The 18,940-nt window shown below is 45.2% G+C and overlaps 1 protein-coding gene across 1 annotated transcript; it reads right to left on the bottom strand.

Annotated features, from left to right (window-relative positions):
• Positions 1-1,211: 1,211 nt before the first annotated feature.
• On the bottom strand, positions 1,212-15,855 carry ipmkb (inositol polyphosphate multikinase b). Its single transcript, XM_084938520.1, has 6 exons — positions 14,625-15,855; positions 11,574-11,659; positions 10,420-10,516; positions 9,696-9,868; positions 4,879-4,960; positions 1,212-4,444 (listed from the first exon to the last, which is right to left on the bottom strand). The coding sequence occupies exons 1-6, from the start codon at positions 14,854-14,856 to the stop codon at positions 3,684-3,686; spliced, it is 1,431 nt and encodes a 476-aa protein (XP_084794646.1). The 5' UTR covers positions 14,857-15,855; the 3' UTR covers positions 1,212-3,683.
• Between the last annotated feature and the right edge of the window lie 3,085 nt (positions 15,856-18,940).

Raw genomic sequence — 18,940 nt, 5'->3', positions numbered from 1 at the left:
GCTCTTTATCATACAAATCCAGTAAATGAAAATTCAGACCATTTTATAATTCCACAAAGACGATTTAACAGCTCAGAGTCGTAGGGTACAGGGACCGTCCACGTTCAGTCCAGTGCTGAAAGAGGAGCTGCTCCACAGGAAGTGCTCACAGCAAGCTTTCAGTCATCAGCCTCACATTCACATCTCAGTTTCCTTCAAGTGACACAAACACACTTAAGTAAATCAGTGTTGTCACTCAAAATAACTGTGCTGGATGAAAGGACAGTTAATGTGAACCACAGTTTGTATTTAAAGCTTTCATTAAACCCATCTCAGGTTTAATTGTACTCCTGTGTCTGCAGCTCTGTCCAGCTGAAATGGTAAATGGCCTGTATTTGTATAGCGCTTTACACATTCAGTCATTCACATACTGGTGATGGCAGCTACATTGTAGCCACAGCCACCCTGGGGAGCACTGACAGAGGCGAGGCTGCCAGACACTGGCGCCACCGGGCCCTCTGACCACCACCAGTAGGCAACGGGTGAAGTGTCTCGCTCAAGGACACAACGACTGAGACTGTCCGAGCCGGGGCTCGAACCGGCAACCTTCCGATTACAAGACGAACTGCCAACTCTTGAGCCACGATCGCCCCCACTGAACATTGTAGGAGATTACCAGAGGTCTTCCCATGTCACACGGAAAACTCAAATACTGCCAAAATGATTCTGATTGGCTGAAAAGATCAGAACACCCTCATGTTAACTGAGGATCACATGATGAAGCTCATGCTGGCTTAAATTTCTCCTCTCTGCAGTTTGCTGTGACTCTTCACTTTCCATCTGCTGCTACATGTTCGCTGGAGTAAGCCTCAAAATTAAATGTGGTGTATGCCAGTGTGCAAAAAACATCCTGGATTTGCCTCATTGTGACTTCCAGTTCCTGAAAAGTAAAATCAAGCTGAAGGATGGTTGGATCCTGATGTAAACATACCTGAACAAATGAGGTTCGGGAACAGATTAAACCTTTAAACCGAAGCTCTTTTTCCTGAAGAGATTCAGAACGGCACTCTGCATCCACGTTTCCTTCTTCTAACTCACTAAAGTTTGATTCGATATGTCAACTTTATTTTCAACATTTTGAATCTTACCTTCCTGTTAGAGCAAAGGTCATATGTAAAGCTCTTTAAGATGAACAATGCAGTCTTGTTTTAAAAAGCAGACAAGCACTCAAAGCAGATTAAAGTTTTTATTCACTTTGACTTTATATTACAGTTGAGATGCAAATGAATAAATTTGAGTAATTAGGCAGATTGTTGTTACAATTTAGTCAGTGATTCGGACTTTTTCAGTTTGCACCTAAAGTACTGTAAAAGAGATCGATGCACAAATGAGTGAAGGAAGAAAACAACAACAACAACAACGACAGAAATAATATGATATGCTTCATCTGATTGGCTGTAAAGTGAAGCAGGAATAAGATGAGAAATGTCACAAACCTGTGACCAGTGTTAGCAGACCAACACGCTGGTGTCATCAGGTTCACGTTGGGAACAAAGCGGACGTGATGTTGGTAAAGCTGCCTGCCTGCACCGAGACGCCGGGCCCCAGGGACACGCCCTGACTCGGTTAACGATTAAGCAATGCCCTTCTGTTAGTTAGCCACGACACAGCAGGCCCAGAGTCACAAGCTGCCACAATGATCATGATCCAGATGTGTTACCAGAAAATAAGGCAGCGCTTAAAAAAAAAATTCCCGTAAACATCCTTTAAGAGATTAACCTAAAATCAATGGAAATTATAAAAAAGAAGCAAAGTCAGAGAAAAGTGTCAACCTTTGCTTTTGGTTCACATTACAGTTCAAATACATTTCATCAGTTTCATTTACAAAACATCAGGATTTTGAGATTTTCCTTATGTCATGCGATTCAGCTGGAGTTATGGTGCCGAGGCGAGACGGTCTCAGCGTCACAGCCACAGCGTTCACACAACGCAACAGCATCAATCACGAGCACCGCCGAACGCTTTTCCAGAACGCTGCCTTATATCAGCAGGGGGATTATTGCCATTCCAGGTCAAAGAGAGGAGGGGCTGAGATTCCAAAATAAAAGACAGGAAGCAGATATTTCAGCACTGAATTTACAAGAGATAAAAAAATACTCGTTGACAATTTAAATAAACTTTGAGATCGTGACAAAAGGTCACATTTTTAAGAAAAGCAGTCTTCAACCGTTACTACTCGTTCTCGCCCACATCCAGCAGGGACTTCCTGTTCCCGGAGCTGCATCACCATTTCTAAAACACTATTTCCAGCTTTCTTTTTTAATATTAGCCTCGTTACCAAGACCAAGGACTGCAAGAAAACCGGGAGCAGCTTTGGGGCCTGAACTTGGTGCGATACAGTCATCTGCAGCAGGCTCCATCCTACCAAAGCACTAACAAACACAAAGCTGCCCTCAGCTGAGAGTCGTGTAAGAACGAGTTGGGATCACGCACAGAGCTTTTTCCTACAATCTTAAAACTATCCTTAGGGAATCATCTCAGCTTATACCACAAGCACATCGTGTATTAATCAGTGCAGCATGTCCCTTGTACCAGCCACACACACACACACACACACACACGCACACACACACACACACACACGCACACGCACGCACGCACGCACACGCATGCTCACACACACACACGTGCACACACGCACACCCACACGATCCCTTCACAGTTATAATGGCTGATTTTCCAATTGTTACCCAGTTAGAAATGAATTCCTCACACGATCAACTTAAAATCACTGACCTAAGCTAACAACAGAACAATGGCACTGGAGTCTTCACGACAAATCCAAATGTAGAGAAAAGCAGACGGGCGTCTGAAAGGATGATATGGCAGCTCGACGTTTACAAGGACAGAAGCAGCCACGGTGAAAGACGACGGGTCAACGCCGAGGTCGACATCGATGAGCTCGATCGTGTCGAAGATCAAACAAGCCATGGCTGAGACGGGATGAGGAGCACGGTAGCACTAACATTAAGTTGTTTCTTACAGTAAATACCTGAGTTAGACATGTTTAGACAGTGGTATGAACAACAACTGTGGAGCAGGCCCGCCTCATCCCTGACTCACGTCTGCTTTCCAGCCCTGGTTTAGGAATCTGACGCCACACTGTAAACATAAATGAATCCAGTTAAGCCCTGTGAATGATAAGATGATCAGGAAGTGTCAGCATGAGCAGCGGAGCTTTAGGTAGTTTACAGACAGACTGCATAGAAGTCACCACAATCCTGACCCTGTGAATCCAGGAACAACAAAATCCCTCCGTCTGCACAGCTGACCGGAAACATCAGGACTGAGGTGGTGAGTGGATCTGTGGTCTGCAGCTCGCTCCTGAAAGCGAGACACCGCAGAGCCATCGGCAGCGTTATCAGAGGTACGGTCGACACCTTCCGATCATTTTACACTACGTGCCGTCACAGTTTCACTGGCCGTGGCATCAGATACTCAAACCACTGATCGCTGAGGTCAGGTGACCCTGTGTGAGCATCAGTGAGCTGCAGACGCGGCGTGTGAGGTCCTAATGCCTTCATGGATTGGTTAGTGCATGTCGTGCTGAACACAGCTGCCCAGTTGCCTCCACTGCACACACACAGTCAGGTGAGATGATGCTTCGTCGTTTCAGCAGGAGGCGGGGTTTGTTTGAGCGAGCTCTACGCTGCATCACACAGGATCTGCTCCAGCACCGTCAGCAGGCGCTTCAGGCCGTAGATGTAGCCGTGATCCTGGCTCTCACTCGGGAAAACATGAGCAAAGTCGATCATCCTGACCTCCACCTCTACGTCTCCTGCGCCGCTCTCCGTTTCGTCGCCTCCTCGGTCCTTCGCCTCCTCCCCGCTCCTCCTGCCGTCCTCTCTGTCCACATCCTTCCCTTGCAGTTGGGATTTGTTTCCGTTCCCATTAGGTGGCCGTTGCAGCTCACGTGACTGTTTCCATGCAGAGTTGTCCTCCTCACCCGGTGCTGAGACGCCGTCTCCAGACACGGCGCTCACAGCACCACCGTCTCCCCTGTGACCGTCCTCACCTTTCCTGCGATTGGAATAAACAGCGTCCAGGCTGTAGTCCCAGTGCTCTGCCACCTGGATGTTGTTGTTGTTGTACTCGGCCACTTCCTCTCCTTGCCCCAGCTTTCCCTGTCGGGCTTTCCGCTCCGTGCCGCCTTCAACTGATGACAAAGACGTGGGCGTTTTTACCATCACAGTGGGGCCGATGGATGGACTGCTGAGGAGGGACGACAGGGAGGATGAAGAGACAGAGGAGGGCAGGCCTTCGTACACAAACAGAAGGGAGCTGGCATAGAAAGTCAGCTGGTGCTGGGACTCGAACCAGCGAAGGATCCGCTGCACTCTGCGGATGCTCGCCGCCACGGCGTCCTTCCTCAGGCTAACTCCATTATGGAAGAATTTAGACAAGCCTGGTGGACAGCAGAAGACGTTCAAAAACAATAACAACAATAATAATAACAATAACACACAATAACTCAAGCGCAGCCTGTGTCTCCACTATGTGTGCCATTGTAACACATTACTGTAATCACGCTGCACACTGATATGTACACCATGCTAACACAGGCCCGATCAGAAGTTTCACATCAGCTGAAAAATGGTAAAAAAATCCTATTTTGCACGTTTGAATCTTAACAAGGTTCCAGGAAGAAATGAGAGAGACACAAACGAGGTTTAACAGTATCAGGCTGGAGCCCCTTTGTTGAATGTGGAGGAGCATTCAATGTCATGTTCAACAAACTACAGCATGATATGAGCTTTGGGACATGCTGCGTGACCCTGGGGTGGGGGAGTAAAGCCCCTGTTTAAATTTCATCAAACATACAATCTCACACACACATACCATCTTTAAGAGTGTCCTTAACCAATCCTCTTCCATAATGCTGATCATAGGAGTCGAAAGTGTCCGTGCACACCTTGTACACCTGAGAATACAAGAAAATCTCACATTAAAACAAACGTCTGCATTAGTTTTGGTTTGAAACACAGTGTCACTGTTCTCAGAGTCACTTATTCAGCAGCTGGCAGCAAACCCAGAATGTTCCTGGACTTCCTGCTGAGACGGCACAACAACATCTGTGAGCTGTGACGAGGCCTGATCGGTCAGGACTTTGTGATGGATTTCAAACTGATCGAAGACAGTGAGCCAATGAGAGAACGGGATCTGAAGGCTGCCTCCAAACTAACTGAATCAACTGTCACAGGTTTATTTTAGCATAATAATGACATGTTGTCTTCTGTTTCCGTCATCAGGAAGACAGTGATCAGCAAACAGCAGCATCCTCTCTACGTAAACAACTGAAGTAGACAGGAACGCCCTCAGATCAGTGCGCTAACCTCTGATGGGAGCAGATCGTGATGATGCATACCCACACCGGTCCTGTCAGTAGCATACAGCTCCACTGTAATGCTGATGAATGTTTACAGCATTTAGAATCAGTCTATAGAGAGCACTCTAACTTTAGCATTACTAAGGTATTAGAAAAAGCTTCATTTATCATTTATACAGCATTACTCCTCCAAAGTATGGCATTCATAAACACTCATATGATTATGACTGTGAGGATTACCAGCAGTGATGTAGCAGCAGTGATAACTGTACACAAGGGGTGCAACGATACTCGTGTCGATATTGAACCGTTCGATACAGTGCTTTCGGTTCGGTACGCATATGTATCGAACAATACAAAATTTTTTATTTATTTTATCAACTTTTCTTCTGACGATGCTGTCTGTGTTGAGCACTCAGTGGATCTGCGCTCGACTACTCCGCCTAGGCTGCACTGTCGAACGCAGATCCACTGAGCGCAGCGCAAGCTAGCAAGACAGAAGCTAAGCTAAGGTCGTTGCAACATGGCAAATTGAACCTCCCCCACCCTCATTCAGATGTGGCGTTTGGAACTATTTTGGTTTTCATGTGACGTATGACCCTGAAGGTAAGCGCGTCATGGACTAAAGTAAAACAGTATGTTGGATGTGCCACGCAATGCTCAATTGGTGGGAACTAGTGCGTTAGCGCAGTTAGCTCGTTAACGTGTTGACGCACGGGCGATCCGCGGTAGCTCGTTAACGGAAATTTGCCGCATTATGGCATTAACGTCATTTTAACGAGATTAACGCTGACAGCACTAGTGGGAACACAACGAATATGACTGCACATTTACTCCGACATCATCCTAGTGCAAAGACAAGTGGAAGCAGACAAAAACAACAAGCACGCATGCTACAAACTTTACCCGAGTCATAGACAGCCGTTAGCACAGGATTCTCCTTATGGGGACCTGATATGTTTAATATGCTGCTGAGAATATAGCCCAGAAGAAGCGTATAGTATAGCTTTTATTTTGGAAAGAGCCATTTCTCTGTAATAAACTCTCTTTTCCAAAGATGAGTGATTTCTCCATCAGATAGATTTATTATTTTTATTACTTTGTTGTTTCAGCAACATTAAATTTAAAAACTGTACTTTTGAGTTAAAATATATATTTATAATTTTAATAAATGACAAATTAAAAAAGCATGAACATTTTTTTGTATCGAAAAAATATCGAACCGTGACACCAAAGTATCGAACCGAACTGTGAATTTTGTGTATCGTTGCACCCCTACTGTACACGGTGTAACTAGTGTGATGTTATTGTAAAATGTTTCCCAGATTAGCATTTTTAAACCTTTTTGCTTTTACAATAGAACTTTATTTTTACTGAATAATCAGTGTTTGGTTTAAAGCTGCACTAAGGTGTTCGTCACCAGCAGAGGGCAGTACAACAAGACAGACAGACATGACGTTTGGTGATGAAGCTGAGTCCAACGTTCAGTCCTGTGAACACGCTGTTGTTATTGCTCTAACCGAAGTTTAACGTTTGGGAGAATGAGCTGTGATGAATTATTTATTGCCTTTCCTCGTTAGTCGCGTTCCCCATTTCAACCTGAATATTAGTGGGCGGAGCCAACATGGTTTCAAGCAGCATCTGTATCCCTACTCCAGACCTTCCCCATTCATATTACACCAGAGCCATTAGATTTCTGTAATTCCAGAATGAATCTCCAGTTCGGGCATAAATAATGTTATCTAAATTTTACACTTTTACTACTTACAGTTTAAGCCTAAAGAGTGATGCTGACAGATTTCTTTCATTTACTTACCAAAATAAACCGAGACATATTCTTTTTCTTATATTAAAAAATATCTATTATGTGTGGAGCTTCTCACTGGTCCGGCCCACCCAAGATCAGACTGGGCTGTATGATGGAAACTGCTCTTGCAGTGTTCAGTAATATTAGAAAAGAACTATATAAATGGCAGTGCATGTGATACTCATACACTCACATGGACACTGCAAACGTGCTGACATGTTTATTTAACCGACCTCAGTAAAACATGCGTAGCCTCATACTTTAGACCAACACAAGCAGGTTTCTTTGGCTCCCTGGGACATGTTTGCTGTGCAGCGTCCCATTGTTCTGTACAGAAGCCTTCTCTGCAGAGACCACATGATAAACACTGAGCACTCAGCTAAAGTCCACACGCAGACATCACATTTTATGAGCCGTTTACAAAGGGTGTGGAGCTATAAAGCTGCTGCTCCGTCGGCCCATCGATCGATGCTAAACACTCTTCACATCATCTAGAGTCATCTGTCATCTAGAAACTTATTACTCATTTCTGCAAAACACATTCATGACGTCTCAGCACTGAATCACACGTATCCTTCCCCTCTTTCATACCGCACACTCTCTCGCCCTGTAAACCGACCGGCCGTCTGTATCCACTGTGAGCGAGACATAATTGAAGCCATAGCGGCTCAAATGTCGCCCTGGTTACCGAGATCTGCATCGGGTGATGAGGACCAGACCTTCAGCAGATCCCAGGAACGACATCTGAGATCTCCACCATGAAGGCGCAGTCCTAGAAACAGCAAAGATACTGCACAGGACCCTAAAGCTCCCAGGCCTCTGGCAGAGGATCACGCACAGGGATTTCATTTTTTTATATCTCTGTATATGTGTGCGTCTCATTTTTGCTACATTTGATCTTAAACAGACAGAAGCAGAAAATGTATCTAATGTGACAGAGTTGGTGTTACAGGGTTAAAGGGTGCTAAATAGAAAGTTTGGGGAAAAGCCCCAAAATCCAACCTTTGTGTCACCATTAGTTCAGTCTACATGAGCCCTCTGTACTTTATGCTCATCTCAGATTAGCCCCAGACACAGAACAAGTGGGCTCTTCACTAGAAACTTGTTTGGCGGCCTTTGCACTTCATGGCTCTCTGGCCTTTGACCCAGACACATCACACCAATAAAAGAAGAAGTGAAAACAAGTTTGCAAAGATCATCAACACGTTCACATCACAGCAAACAAGCTGGAGGTGTGGAAACGCTGAATGCAGTCCTCGAGTCAGAGCTCAGCGGTGTGGCACATTCAGATGAATGCTTTTAAACATCTGTTCAAAGACAAATAAAGGACAGTATCAGAGTGAGCACGAAACCCAACGCTGGCCTGTATCACTATCACACTCTTGAAGTAGCCCAAACCAGCACTCCTACTGAGGATGATGACGATGACAAGTTGTAATGGAAACTGATCGACCTGATAAAGGTTTCGCTATGTGACTCTCTTTCAAACAGATAAGCTGTCTCTGTCGTTCCTCTTATCTGTTTGTTTGGTGTGGACACAAGTGGGTGTGACTGTGTGTGTGCACGGAAGTGCCGCGCACTGTTCAGCTGATTTATTACAGGGTTAAAGATTAACCCATTTCCAGGTCCACTCCACGGCATTTCTCAGGACAAACGTTACTCGTTTTCCTTATCGTAGTGATTTGTGACCCTGCGCAGCAAAGATATTTCCTCCTGCAGGTTACTGCAGACATCAGCTTTACTAATGCTGTGAAAATAAAGATGCGAGTCTGTGTTGGAACCAACACCAGCCTTTCTACATGCACGTTCTTTGTTTGCATGCATGCAGCTGTCTTAGCAGATGTAACTAGCAAAGGTGTCTAAACGTGCTGGTAAAAAGATGCAACTTTTACAGCCGAGTCAATGCACAGTTACATTTTACATACTAAGCACCTTCAGCTTCACTGACACGAAAGACACTGAAACATGTGCGAGTCATAAGATCAGTCAACCTCTGAGTCTCACATTAGACCCACAGCCTGCAGAACAAGCCCATCGTCCTCCCTCCACCGGCGTGCTGACAGCGGCGTTGGTCGTTTTCCAACTGCACTGTCATGAATGTCAACATTTAACATGCTGACTGAGGTCTGATGGGAGCCATGTTGCTCTTGGGTTTTTGGAGCAGTGCACTGATGTCGGGGTGAATTTGCCGGGGCCTCCACTCCGACTGGCAGCCGTTTCCTCTCATTACCAAACGTTCTCTCTCGGTGTTTCCAGAGTGATGGGCAGCAACAGTTGCTTCTCTAAGATCACTGCTGATGTTTCTCCTCCACAAACTGCTTTCAAAGAGGTGCTCACACAGTTATCAGTGATATTCGACTGCACCTTCTACTCACCTTCTTAACTCCTACAGAAACACTCGGGGGGATATTTGGCTCTTCACACAAAGACTCTGCATTTGGACTTTTCACACCGACTGATCTGCAGGCCTGCATGTAAACCAGTGCGTGCTTTTACTGTCACAGCACCATGACTCAAACTCACCCTCAAGCCAAGCACCAGGAACCCGATCTCCTCCATCAGAGGGTATTTTCTGATCTGCTGTTCCCGTTTCTCCTGTGAGGCGTACGGGTCATAGCTCCGCTGGCCCAGCTTCACATCCATGATACAGGGTTTGATGAAGTGACGAGTCACATCCTCCAGCTTCAGGTACAGGTCTGTCAGTCACAACAGAAGCTGTTAGTTTGTCTTGTTTTGTCTGATTGTTGGTGAAATGATGAACGTTCACGGAGCTTGTTGGCATATCAGCGTGAGTTTTATTTAAAAAATCTACCTCATGTAAGAATACAATAATATGAAGACACACCCGCAGTGCAACACCTACACCAACAATCACACCTCATCTGGATGCACCAGGATGAACACGAATCACGTGCCGAAGCTTTCACAGCTCTCATCGAGGGTCTAACATACAGTGGTTTTCTCTTTAACTCTGCGGACAGCTACAGATCCTTACTGAGAGACTGACTGTTTCCTGTTACAGTAAGATGTCAGTGTCTGTACTGGTATTTGGAGCTGGAGGTCCCAGCGTACACTGGGTCAGAAGCTCTCAGGTTTCTGTTTGCTGATCTGAGACATCTTTGCTTACACGCAGGTAAACCGTGTGTGCAGAGAGGAGACGGTTAAACTCACTATTAGCTTTTTTTGTCTTTTGTCCTTAGCGGCTAACACTAGCTGTTGTCCGTGTGATGCCACAGTACGGCCTTACCGTTGGGCCTGTCAGGAGAGGACCAGGTGCCGTAGTATCTGGGCAGATAAGTCTGGAGCTCGAGAAGACAGGGATCGCAGCAGTCCTCTGCATACACCTAGGACAGAATGCCATACGATGGTTTATCTCTATGTGAATAAGTACCTGCCAAAGCTTTTACAGTAACTGAAATCATCTCTCAGGACGGCATGAAGAAAAGGAAGATGGTGCAGCAAAGAACTGAACAATCTTCTTTGGTATTAGTGCCTCCCACGACGAAAATAATATTCAGGCTCTTTATAGTAAGTGCAAAGAGGTCAGTGTACTGGAAGCGAAGGGTGGCTAAATCTGCTGATACTGGGACTGTTTTAAAGTCTCCTGAAGGTTAAAGGTACAAAATGTTTAAAAACAAAGAGCAAGCATGTGTTTGATGACACTGCCTCCTGAGCTTAGTAACGTTTTGGAAACTGGGAGCGATGCTGGTCAGTGTGGGCCTGCTGCTGGGATCACGTCAAACGACAGCCACACGTTAGCCTCAGACTCCGTCCTGACACAGCTCTAAAGAAAACAGTGAAGCAGCTCACTGTGGCTGCCTGTACTGATAATTCTTCATCCATCCAACACCGGCTCAACTGACCGCGAGCTACATCTGACCCGGTGACCCCGGGGGAACTTTAAGCAGCTGGTTAAAAAGCTCCACCTGAGATCCAACAGCCTGGGTAGAACATATTTCAGCTTTATTGTGAGACAGCATCGTGCAGCTTCTGAAGGTCACAAGGTTGAGTTCAAGTGTGAAGTCATTATGTTACACTTGAAATATAATAGGAGGGAAAAAACCAAGCAAACAAAAACTGCCCAGGCTACTCTGGCCTCGTCTGTGACTCACGCTGTAAACCTGCGTCCTCTGTGACAGCAGAGGATCAAAACAAGGCTGTTAATGCCCTTCATGTACTTACTGAGCAGCATTTATAAGTCTATGTTAACTTTATCACCAGAAACATGTTTACTGCTAATCTCCTTAAAATATCGCAGTTTTATTTTGAAAGCATAGCACACAAAGTTTAAAAACAATATTTTGAAACATTAATGTTGTTTTTATGTTTTGGACCATTTTCAAAGAGACCATGTGACCCGGTACAGTGTGTGTGTCTGTGTGTGTGTGTGTGTGTGTGTACCATGCTGTAAAACTGCATCTCTCGTGGACCTCTGGGTGGAGGCTGAAGCTGTTTGAGGACTGTTCCATCTGGATGCTGCAAAATACCTGCAAGAAACACAAAAGGCACTGAAAATGGAAACTTACAAAAATAATCTGTGTGAAAGGCCGATGGCTCCAGGTGCTGCACAGTAAGACGACGGTTTAAAGACACCTTAACAGTTTAACCATAAACAATTCATTCAGCACTGAGCTTTATGATAAAGTTCTTAAATCAAAGGTTTGACAGAAACACACAGAGAGGAAAAATAAAGTACACACAACACTTAATGATTCACCACATTTACACACATGACAAATACGAGCTCTCTGACACGGTCACAAACACATTCACGTCTCTTACAGTTTGCTGGTATTTTATTGGTGGGAATATGTTGTGTTTGGACAATGACGGGCTTTTTCCTGCACAGAGGAAAATAACCACCATCAAGAAAATGTGCACAGACCTGCTATTTCACACAGGCCAAGAAAACTTATTCTGAAGGCAAACATCCAGTCAAACGTGTCCTTTTAACCCTCCGGCTCACTACAATTAAGTCGGCTTGTGAGAATAGGGCAGGGCATTCAGGGAATTCAGAGCCAGTGGGTGTGTGTCACGTGTCACGTGGTACAGTCTATGCAAACCTCACTTAAACCAAACATATTTCCGCTCATGACGAAGAATCTTATGGAGACTGTTTCGTGTTGTTCCTGTTCACAGAAAGAGCAGCTGCTCAGACCTGAAACCTGGACAGTGGCAGAGGAATCGTTTGCAAAAACACCTTTAACAGCACAGAAGCAGCAGAGGCCTGAAGAAACAGTGGGAGGAGATTATACAAGCTCAACTTGTTCTACAACTGTCATAAAAGCCACAGCAGTCCTTTTCTACACCCGTTAGTTGGAGCTTAAGTGCTCTTTGTTAATATTCATTCTGTTCTTGAGGTTAGTAACTTGCCCAAAGACACTTGACATGCAGACTGGGGGAGCCAGGGATCGAACCACCGACCTTCTGATCAGCAGCTGACCTGCTCGACCTCTGAACACTCCGATGTTACTCTGCTGTCGCTGCCTCACTGACAGTTCGCAACAATATTCAGATTAAAGAGGTTCATACACACACACACACACACAGAAAAATGTTTGTTTGTTTATTTGTTTAAAACAAATATCCGAGTCAGCCAGCCTGATCAGCATAATCACTGCGTAAACATCTTCATTTATTCCCCATATTTACCAAAGTTACTGACTGTCAGTAAATCATCCATGTGAGCCGACACACCTGAACGTGAGCAGCCAAACAACAACATCTGATTCGGAGCTAACATTATGTCAGGCTTGAGTCCTAAGAATTACACTCTTCCTCTGATAAACAGCTTGAATACTCTCGTATCATATGAGAGTGTACTGAGTGCGAGTTCCAGTGATGTTAGAGCCACTGTCAGCTAACAGCTGCAAAAACAGCAGTGCTCAGTATCGCTGTCGCTGGACAGTTTCACTGACTCCAGAGTTTTACAGCCTCCTTCAGGGCAAACAGACGTGGACACATATTGACAGCTGAGGTAAACAGCAGACTGACAGCATACACTCACTGCCAATCTGCAATGTACTGATATCTAGTGATGGGATTTTGCCCCTTGTACCTAAATAATAATCCAATAAACAGATAAATGTCTGATTTACAGGAAATAAATAAATAAAGTACTCTCAGTACTCATCCAGAGCAGGAGGTTCTCAAGCACGATGTTTCAGGCTGCAAGAAGCCAATCTCAAATATTTGGTGATTGTGAAACCACACAGCAGCAGATATGGAGTGATGAATGAGGAACACAGTCTCCAGAGAGAAGCTGAACTGACAAGAGACGTGCAGCTGCATGAAAAACGTCTTTCTTAAAGCAAAAATCTCAAAGTGATGGAGCTGTAAAGACGCGACTACGTCAGGTGGACAGAGCGTGGCTGTACGGTGCCTGTGGCCTACGTGATCAAAGACCGCTGCACAACCATTACTGTGAAACAGGCTGTGGGACACCTTTACAATTACTCTGTTGGATATATTTGTAATAATACTATCAACAGTCATATTGATTCGTATGAAGCTGGCAGCCTCTTTGTGGAACTAATCAAAATCCATCCATTTCTGTCTGACTGTAACTGTGTCATATAAAAGTGTCTCCAGTATTACAGGTACACATCTTTCATACCATGATAACACTGGTAAAGTAATCCCATGTGTTGGCAACACTAAGACAAGTCCAGGTATCTCTGAGAGTCGGCGCTCAAGCTGAAGTGTTCAGCAGTAGTTGCACACCTAAAAACAACAAAACTGCTCAGGCTACACTTGTGTCTACAGTTGACTCACGCTGTGTCACTACTGTTGCACTATGACCCTGCTGGGAACTTGATTCATACTTCAAATTAGGAAATATGTCATTGGTGACAGTAACTCACTGGAAAAGGAGGATACTTACACGTATAAATGCTTCTGCCTGCAACCATCATCAAAGTGTTCTCCAGTCATTGTTTCCACATTGTATCACACATACAGAAAATATGTTTTCCTGAAACATTGTGCTATAATTTTGAGTGTATAACGCTCACCTCTACACTGCAGCAAGCGGGACGATGGACAACTTTCTGAATTTTGGTATTTCAACGAACACTCCAAATGATACTGTAGATCGCTACGTTTGCAAAGCACAGAGAGAACTGCAAAGAGAAACTGTCACATGTGTTCCCATCATGGAAAACACTCAAAAAAGGTCCAGTGTGTAAGTTCGCTGTTTGCACACATGGACATTAGACACACGTCTGCTAAACAGTTGATGCCTCTGCAGTCTTCTTTGGTGAGCGCGGATTCTATGAGGACAAACAACGGAGTGTCTGCATGTAAAGGTGCGTTAACACCTGTCAGGATTAAGTCAGATCTCCGCTTGAATAACCAGCTAACATGAAGTCACACGAAGGCGAGCACAGAGGTGGTTCTGTGACAGGAACTGTAAGTGCAGGGTGATCAGAGTCGTGTCCGCAGCTGACTTACCCACTTTATCCACTCCATATTTGTGACCCGCCACCTGATGTGACAGCGGGACGCAGCCGTTCAGGTGAGCCTGGCTCTGGAGCCCTGAGGGTGGCTGGCCGGGCTTTTCTTTAGGGGGTGCGCCTCCGGGGAGCCGAGAGGTCACCCCACCCGCGGAGGAGCCGTGGGCCAGCTCCAGCCTGCCGAGCGCGACAGAGGACTCCATCATCATCTGAGGCTGAGTTCTTGACATGTGTTTAAAACCGTGGATGTGCAGTGCTGGGCAAGAAAGTCACAAGCCAAACGTGTCATTCACATGCTGTCATTACGTAAAGCTCAGGCTACAGCCACGCGCAAATTCAACAAACTGTTCCCGGGCACGGTGCCGTCCAGGCGGGGACAGCACAGCGGCTGCGGCCGCTGCTTCGACCCCTGACACGAACCACGCTGACGGGCAGCGTCAGTGAGCGTACCCCCGCTGTGAGCGCCGGGGAACACGGGCTCTAAAGGCAGAGCTGATTTACTGACTCTCACATCTCGGACAGCAGCATAAATACATCCTGGCCACATCCCACTTCCTACCAGTGTCAGCGCACGCAGAGCCAAGGGCGACTTCCGCTCGCACACTCCAAAATAAAGCCGACCAACGTGGATAGATCATTCGGGATACACGGCACTGGCAAAGGACGAAACGTTATTTTACAAATGACAAGTTGGCTGTAGTTTTGTTCCAGTTGTACTCCTGTGTTTAACCCCAGAAGCCATTTATAAGCGTAAACAAAACTACTTAGGGCTTTTATTATGGCGGTCAAGTCACACAACTTCCGGTCTCACGTTCTCCGAGTTCCGCCAGCTCCACTTCCTTGCTTCAGAGAAGTAAATACTGATGTCGGAGTAAACGGAGGTGCACGATACAGAGACCCTGTTCCACGCAGCAGCGAGTCGGACACGCGGCGTGATCAGAGACACACTGACATGACACGATAACTGTCCTCAGCCCGGCCTTGTTATCGATCCTGTCCATTAGGCTGCTAACAGTCCGTCCTCGCGGACACACCGCTGCTGTTCAAAGCCTTCGGCACGAGGGCCCTGCAGCTGAAAACAGGTCCGCGCGCTGTGCCGCAGTCCTAAAGCACTGATATGAAACGAGGTCGGCAGAGCCTTCCTCGGCCACAGATATCCAGGTCAGTGTAGGCGGCAGCCTCTACGTAACGAGCAGCTCAAAGCCTCCCACACGTTTGCGACACTTGCCAGTACTGTCGCAAAACCATCAATTTTCATCCATGAACGACAGCACGTGCCTTCATTTGCATTTTCCACGAAATACATTTTACTCTTACGTGACTAAATATAAAAAGCGTGTCAGTGTTTCGGTTACAATCAGATATTACTGCGAGTCTAATAATAAACTGTATTTGTATAACCCCAAAATAGAACGTGGTTTGAAGAAGACAGTACAAAAGATCAAAATCACAATAAAAAATAGACTCACATAAAACCTGAACAAATCTGAAGTGAAAATAATGGGACAGAGAAAACGAACTGTGTAAAATAATATGCCTTTAGCTTAAATAAGTCAGTAATGACATGAGATGCACTTTATTTGGGCACAGCAAATAAACTGCTCACTGATCATCATGTGATGATCAGTGAGCAGTAGTGTGGCTCCATGCTGAGAAAGAGCACTACAGATATGATGTTTATTATAGAGGAGGTCAGAAAGAGCTTCACTGTGTCTGTATGGATGTGCATGAGGAGGCCAGGAGTGGCAGAGATGTATATGAGGGTGGTGCCAGAGAGACAGTGGTGAGGTGTTCACGGTGGTCGTGGGATCACACCTGGGATCTGCTCTGAGCTCCTTCCTCTTTGCACAGACTGTCAGATTAGGTCAGGCAGGCATCTCTGCGGACTATGATGTTTGCAGGTGACATTATGATCCGTAGGGAGAGGTGGAAGAGCGTCCAGAGAGGTGGAGGTACGCTCTGGAGAGAAGAAGAATGAAAGTCAGAATGCACGTGGAGTGGAGAGTCATCAGAGCTGTGACAGTGCAGTCATGAAACACCAAACATATAAAGGCTTGTTTACGTCATGTAGCCCTGCTCTGAAACACTGACATAGATCTTAAATCCAGCTTCACAGACCTCTGTCTGTGAAGCTGGATTTAAGAAATAAGTGTTTAAAGTTTATCTCCTGTAAGTACAATATGTTACCTCACCAGGTTGGTTGACCTATATTAGCTTATGTTAGCTAACCAGTGACAGAATTGATAACCCAGTGGAAAATAAGGACACTAAAACTACACATCAGTTTAAGGGATCACCTTTACGCTGCCTCTGGCTGCAACAATGGGTTTTATGTTCACTTTCACTCTCTGTGTCTTTAGCAGTAAGTGGATCTTTGCTATTTGTCTAGCTGTACTGAAAGGGGAAGATTCACCTGCAAGCTGTAATGTCCAAGTTTGTAAAGCAAACTTATAAATGACAACTGTGTGGAGGAGAGAACAGATGAGTTGCTTAAGGTATAAAAGATTTAATGTATTTGTCCTTGTCACAGTGGAGCTCCATCAGTCTGTCAGAGAAGGTCCTCTGCTGCCTGCTGTAAGTGGTGCAGAGGGTGGTCGAAAGCTTGCATAATGACCTCCTCTCCACCACAGCTTCAAATGTTTCCAGTGTGCAGCCAGTCACATGAACACATAGCGATCACTTCATTCTGTCTGTAGGTGTCACCAGCTATGATGCTGTTCCCCCACCAGAGCCTCTGTGCTGGTCTTCCTTTTAGCCTGTTGTCATTGTGCCACATCAGCATCCTGCCTCAGGATAGACACGATTTGTCCTCTTCATTCTGAAGTCAGTCACCATTCTTGTAGGTGGAGACACACATCACTGTGGAGCTCCTGTCCTGCACAGGCAGGACAGAGCTCTGCCCACTCTCACATTCTCATATTGTCTGCTAGGTAGTCAGTAATCCATGAGAAGTTGGACGTGTTTGCTGACACTTCCTGTAGCTTATTCTTCAACAGCAGCGGCTGGATCACATTAAATGGATTTGATAAATGAAAGAATGTGATCCTCCATCATGCAGTTACTCGTTTGTTTCTAACATGTAGATAGGAGTCCGATCTCTGCAGCTCCCAGATTTAACTCATACACAAACTACAGGAGGAGAGTAAATGCAGGTTAAGTAAAACAAGCAGGGTGTCTTATAAAATGCTCAATCAATTAATTTAATAATTAACTCTATGGAGAAACAAAGTTAAATAAGTCAAATAAAATGTTGGTGTGACCACTCTGTAGGTTTACAATACAATACAAGTTTATTTGTATAGCACATTTAAAACCAGAGGTCCAGTGAAAGCAGTAGCAAAATATAAATCCAAATAAGCTAGCAGGTGGAGAGCATTGATTAACCAAGCATAAGCAGATATCAAAATAAAACTTCAACAGTAAAATCAGTACAAAACATTGTTCAACAAAACAGAAGAAAAGGGCTTGCATAAGAGTACACTTACAAGAAGCGTACTCTAGATAGCCGGGAAGGCTAAACCAAATAGATACGTTTTCAAATCCAGATTTAAAGTCTGGATTGAGTCAGATGTGCAAATAGCTTGTAGGAGGTTGTTCCAGAGGTTAGGTGCAACTGAGGGGAAAGCACGGTCACCTCTGGTCTTCAGCCGTGACCTAGGTTGCACCAAGAGCAACTGGTCTGATGATCTCAGTGTGCTACTAGGAATATACAGGCTGAGAAGATCAGTAAGATAGCTAGGCACGGTATTATTTATGATTTTAAAAGTAAGCAATAAGATTTTAAAATCAATGTGATATTTAATGGGAGCCAGTGTAGGTCAGAGAGAATTGGGGTAATAGACCCAAACCTACCAGTACTGGTTAAGAGGCGTGCCGCAGTGTTTTGAGCAAGTTGCAGTCTATGAAGAAGGGCAGATTGGAGACCAGTGTATAGGGAGTTGCAGTAGTCTAATGTGACAAAGGCATGGATACGTTTTCAAAGATCCTCACGTGGTAAGTATGGCTTGGCTTTAGAGATTAGACGTAGTTGGTCAAAACTAGATTTAACTACAGAGGACACATGTTTGTCAAGCTTAAAGCACGGCGGCTTGTTCGTGACAGAGACTCTGAGTTTGGACATTTGTCCTGCTGTAAAATGAATTTGGGAGAAATTCTTTTCTAATCACTCTGAGGAGTTCCCGGCATCGGTGTTAGTTTGGGTGTGTTCGTATTTGTTGTTGTTGGTCTCACTAAGCTCCTTTTTTCCGTCTTCTCTTTCTCCTTATCACCCAGCCAATCACAGCAGCTCGCTGCCCCTCCCTGAGCACTCCTGTT

The sequence above is a fragment of the Perissodus microlepis genome, chromosome 8, assembly GCF_051167445.1.
Source record: "Perissodus microlepis isolate ML-2025 ecotype Zambia chromosome 8, ASM5116744v1, whole genome shotgun sequence".
Taxonomy (NCBI): Eukaryota; Metazoa; Chordata; class Actinopteri; order Cichliformes; family Cichlidae; genus Perissodus; species Perissodus microlepis.
This window is presented reverse-complemented; position numbering and strand designations above follow the sequence as displayed.

Excerpts from the sequence above, each read along its gene's own strand:
- ipmkb (XM_084938520.1), bottom strand. The coding sequence starts at position 14,856 with ATGTCAAGAACTCAGCCTCAGATGATGATGGAGTCCTCTGTCGCGCTC. Across the intron at positions 11,660-14,624 it reads ATATGGAGTGGATAAAGTGG|GTATTTTGCAGCATCCAGAT; the intron begins GTAAGTCAGCTG and ends TGTTTCTTGCAG. Across the intron at positions 9,869-10,419 it reads CTCTCCTGACAGGCCCAACG|ACCTGTACCTGAAGCTGGAG; the intron begins GTAAGGCCGTAC and ends TGTGACTGACAG.